Source organism: Hyalella azteca, unplaced genomic scaffold (assembly GCF_000764305.2).
Source record: "Hyalella azteca isolate HAZT.00-mixed unplaced genomic scaffold, Hazt_2.0.2 contig6023, whole genome shotgun sequence".
Lineage (NCBI taxonomy): Eukaryota > Metazoa > Arthropoda > Malacostraca > Amphipoda > Hyalellidae > Hyalella > Hyalella azteca.
In genome coordinates, this window is record NW_025936195.1 from 24,494 (window position 1) to 29,884 (window position 5,391).

A 5,391-nucleotide genomic window follows, 5' to 3' on the forward strand; every position below is an offset into this window, starting at 1 on the left:
ATAACCTGTAATGTGGGGTCTGATGTAAACCTGTAATGTGGGGTCTGATGTAAACCTGTAATGTGGGGTCTGATGTAAACCTGTAATGTGGGGTCTGATGATAACCTGTAATGTGGGGTCTGATGTAGGAATAACCTGTAATGTGGGGCCTGATGTAGGAATAACCTGTAATGTGGGGTCCAATGTAGGAATAACCTGTAATGTGGGGTCTGATGTAAACCTGTAGGAATGACCCCACAATGTAGGACCCCCACAATGTAGGAATAAAACCTGTTATGTGGGGTCTGATGTGAGAATATAACCTGTAATGTGGGGTTCTGATGTAGGAATATAACCTGTAATGTGGGGTTCTGATGTAGTAGGAATAACCTGTAATGTGGGGTCTGATGTAGGAATATAACCTGTTATGTGGGGTCTGATGTAGGAATAACCTGTAATGTGGGGTCTGATGTAGGAATAACCTGTAATGTGGGGTCCAATGTAGAGATATAACCTGTAATGTGGAGTCCAATGTATATAACCTGTAATGTGGGGTCCAATGTAGGGATATAACCTGTAATGTGGGTAATGTGGGGTCTGATGTAAACCTGCAATGTGGGGTTCTCGTGTACGAATAACCAGTGATGCGACCTGCATCACAAATAACCTTTAATGTAGGAACAAGTTTTACGAATAACCTGAGACTCAGAACCTGTTATGTAGGACTCTACACCACGTATAACCTTTAATGTAGGGTAACCTTTAATAATGTTTAATGTGATGGAATTAACATCGCTTCAGTAACATGAAGCGAGGAGGGTTAGAGAAACATGTTCTGAAACATGTTAATGAACCTGTGACGAACATGTTGCTGGTACATGTACAGATGAAGCACATGTACAAATGATTCAGCTCAATGTTCTCGAACTGATCAAGATATTTCAAACAACGAACTCTGATATTTGTACATTTTGTGTTTACAGTATAATACTTTTGTACGATGGTGTTTTCTAAACTGTGGTATTTATACAGCGATATTCATCACTGAGGAATGTTAAGAAACAGGTATCATTATATTAGCATGGACACCCGAGCATGTATAATTCTTAGGCGTACCACGAAAATTTCAACAAATTTAAGCACCACCTGCAATAAATTGAGCAATAGAAGAGATTTTATTATCCATCTGCAATAAATTCCATGATCATTTACATGACATTTCACACCAAAGAATAATCAAGCCAAGTATNCATGTACGAATAACCAGTGACGCGACCTGTATCACAAATAACCTTTAATGTAGGAACACGTTTTACGAATAACCTTAGACTCAGAACCTGTTATGTAGAACTCTACATCACGTATAACCTTTAATGTATGGCCTTTTTTACGAACAACCAATAGTGAAGAATAACGTCGCGTAAACATAACATGCAAAACAGGAATCAAAAAAAATGAGATTCGGCAACAGGTTCATCAACATGCTATGAGACTCGCATCGGCGTGGACATGTGGTGGAAGCAACATCGCTTCATTAACATGAAGCGAGGAGGGTTAGTGAAACATGTTCTGAAACATGTTAATGAACCTGTGACGAACATGTTGCTGGTACATGTACAGATGAAGCACATGTACAAATGATTCAGCTCAATGTTCTCGAACTGATCAAGATATTTCAAACAACGAACTCTGATATTTGTACATTTTGTGTTTACAGTATAATACTTTTGTACGATGGTGTTTTCTAAACTGTGGTATTTATACAGCGATATTCATCACTGAGGAATGTTAAGAAACAGGTATCATTATATTAGCATGGACACCCGAGCATGTATAATTCTTAGGCGTACCACGAAAATTTCAACAAATTTAAGCACCACCTGCAATAAATTGAGCAATAGAAGAGATTTTATTATCCATCTGCAATAAATTCCATGATCATTTACATGACATTTCACACCAAAGAATAATCAAGCCAACTATATCAACAAAATATATTCACGAGCCAGAGACCAGTAAATGAGCTGATTACCCAAGAGTACATATTTAAATCACGCATGTTTATCTCGCACACAAACGTATATTGCACGTACTAAATATGACAAACTAAGTCATTAGGTTTATAGATAACCCGCAGATATGAATGCCGAGAGACGCTACCTGGAATTAGATAAATACATAATTACGGGTTAATTACGTTTAAAAAGAATAAGAAGAGAATAGACGCAACGCTGCATGACGCTTGATATTTTTAGATCCCACATTGAACGATTTTTTGTTATCCACACGGAACGATCATTTAAAAACTCCACATTTTCCACATGGACAATTTTTTGAATTTCCACATTTTTCACATGGAACGACTTTTTTATAAGTCTTCACATATCGTTGTTTGTGTTTATAAGTCTTCACACCCAAACACAACGATTTTTTTCCTATCTCCACATGGAACAATTTTGTAAACTCCACATGGAACGAATTTTTTTTTCAAGTCTCAACATTTAACTTTTGGAACGATTTTGTCAACTCCACATGGAAGGAACTAATATTGCACATGGCACCACATTTTACTATAGCAACAATTTTATAAACACCACATGGAAGGAACTTTTTTTAAGTCTCCACATTTTACTTTTGGAACGATTTTGTTAACTCCACATGGAAGGAACTAATATTGCACATGGCAAAGGGCTACCTGCACCGTGCTGACTATGAGGAAGGGCAGAATTGCCATGGGCATACGCAATATGTTGAGCAGCGTCACCGATACAAAGACTTTGTCCGCCGTGAGCATGTGGGTGTGATCGGGGTCTATCAGCACATAGGTCATGAACATCATGAACGAGACCTGCAACATATGTCATGAACATCATGAACGAGACCTGCAACATATGTCATGAACATCATGAACGAGACCTGCAACATATGTGAACATCATGAACGAGACCTGCAACATATGTCATGAACATCATGAACGAGACCTGCAACATATGTCATTCAATTCAGAATACAATTTTACTCTGATAAATAGTATTTTCCATTTTAATTCAAGGCAAAATTCAACAGTTTTTGTTCCACAAAAATTTTGAAGTAGTGATCTTTTAATTCTAGACCGGAGCGATATCTTAGAGGTAGCAACAATCATCGGCACGGCAACAACAGATCAAGATTGCGCCCTAGCAACAAGGAACGAAACCTGAACATCCAATGTAGCCAATATTTAGAACATCTTGAGCCAATATGTAGTATTGGCTCAAGAGTATTGGTTCAAAAGTATTGGCTCAAGAGTATTGGCCCAATGGCTTTTCACTCATCAAGACCCAGATGTAGTATTGGCTCAAGAGTAGCATTACATCAATAGTTTTTTCATTCATCAAGACCTCAAGACTTGGCTCGCAAGTATTGGCTGACCAGGAAGGGTGTGCAGGTGAAGACAAAGGAGGTGACGGCGTTGAGGTAGGCCGCCCTCTTCAGGACGTCTATTTCCTTCTGCCGGATCTCCAGGACCTGGTTCTCGAAGGACGGCTCCCACGCGTACAGCTTCAGCACCTGCAACAGTACACGCAGTCGTCTTATGTACTATATTGCATCAATATAAGCTTTAAATTAATAAATATGTTTTATTATAGCATTTTTAACACATAAGAAAGCAACTGCTTTATCCTTTAGAAGCAACTGCTTTATCCTTTATCACATGAGAGAGCAGCTGCTTTATCCTTTAGAAGCAGCTGCTTCATCCTTTATCACATAAGAGAGCAGCTGCTCTATCCTTTAAAAGCAGCTGTTTTATCCTTTATCACATAAGAAAGCAACTCCGTTATCCGTTTTAAATATCCTTTATCACACAATGTATACAGGAAAAACAATGCCATAAAACAAAGTATTGATCAGTGCAGTCGAGTTGACACTTCAATCCCCTAGCTGCCAGACGGCTCAGGCGGAATTCTCTATAATTTTCCGACTAGTCTAAGAATGTTTATTTTAACGTTTACCAAAGTCACGCTCGAGGGCTTATGCTTGTACATTGACTCTATGCATAAGTTTCAAATGAATGTTAACTTTTAACTTAGCTTTTTGGAAGCAGCGAGGCTATGCGTAAGGTTACCTTCATAAGAATATAAGTAACTATGTATAAGTTTCATATGACTGGTAATTTTCATACTAGGACCCAGCTAATAGGAAGCAGCGAGGCTTAGCGCAAGGTTTACCTTTGTAAGAACATATATAACTGCCTATATTTATAACATTCATATGAATTGTAATTTTCAGACTAAAACTTAGCTATTAGGAAGCTAGTGAGACACGGCGTAGGTTTACCTTCATGCCGTTGAGTATCTCATTCATCATAGATTTATTTACCTTCATGCCGTTGAGTATCTCATTCATCATAGATTTATTTACCTTCATGCCGTTGAGTATCTCATTCATCATAGATTTATTTACCTTCATGCCGTTGAGTATCTCATTCATCATAGATTCATTTACCTTCATGCCGTTGAGTATTTCATTCATCATCTTGACGCGCTTGTCCTTGAACTTCATCTGCTGGATCTGCAGCTTCTTGACCATGTTCGCGATCACCCCATTGATGGGGATGAGCAGGATCAGTACCAGCAACCCCGCCAGCACACTCGCGCCTGGGGGCATGGGGTGAGGGGGAAAGATGTGAGGGATGGGGATGAAGATGGGGATGAGGGGGAAAGATGTGAGGGATGGGGATGAAGATGGGGATGAGGGGGAATGATGAGAGGGATGGGGATGAGGGGGATGATGTGAGGGATGGGACGGGACGTGGCTGATGGAAATGATGTAAGGGGAGCAAGAGGGAATGCTGTGGGGTAGGCTGAAGGGAATGACGTAGGGGTAATGGAGGGAATCATTTGGGGAGAACTGAAGAAAAATGTAGTACTAATAGAATACTAAGTCTAAGCACGCTACTTACAGCATGTTGAGGTATGTGGTGAGGTATACTCACCCAAGATGTTCCAGAGGAAGTAGAGTGAGAGGAATATCTGCAGTGGCGCGGACCACAGCATGTTGAGGTATGTGGTGAGGTATACTCACCCAAGATGTTCCAGAGGAAGTAGAGTGAGAGGAATATCTGCAGGGGCGCGGACCACAGCATGTTGAGGTATGTGGTGAGGTATACTCACCCAAGATGTTCCAGAGGAAGTAGAGTGAGAGGAATATCTGCAGTGGCGCGGACCACAGCATGTTGAGGTATGTGGTGAGGTATACTCACCCAAGATGTTCCAGAGGAAGTAGAGTGAGAGGAATATCTGCAGGGGCGCGGACCACAGCATGTTGAGGTATGTGGTGAGGTATACTCACCCAAGATGTTCCAGAGGAAGTAGAGTGAGAGGAATATCTGCAGTGGCGCGGACCACAGCATGTTGAGGTATGTGGTGAGGT

General features: G+C 40.4%; 1 protein-coding gene across 1 annotated transcript in view; it reads right to left on the reverse strand.

Moving 5' to 3' along the window:
- LOC108672308 (multidrug resistance-associated protein 1-like) overlaps positions 1-5,391 on the reverse strand; it is a gene marked incomplete at its 3' end in the record, with an annotated part of 32,452 nt that overhangs the window by 16,726 nt on the left and 10,335 nt on the right. The window contains 5 exon segments of the mRNA XM_047880718.1: positions 2,675-2,827; positions 3,391-3,528; positions 4,465-4,616; positions 4,955-5,038; positions 5,222-5,305. Of these exon segments, the coding sequence (XP_047736674.1) occupies positions 2,675-2,827; positions 3,391-3,528; positions 4,465-4,616; positions 4,955-5,038; positions 5,222-5,305 (611 nt within the window).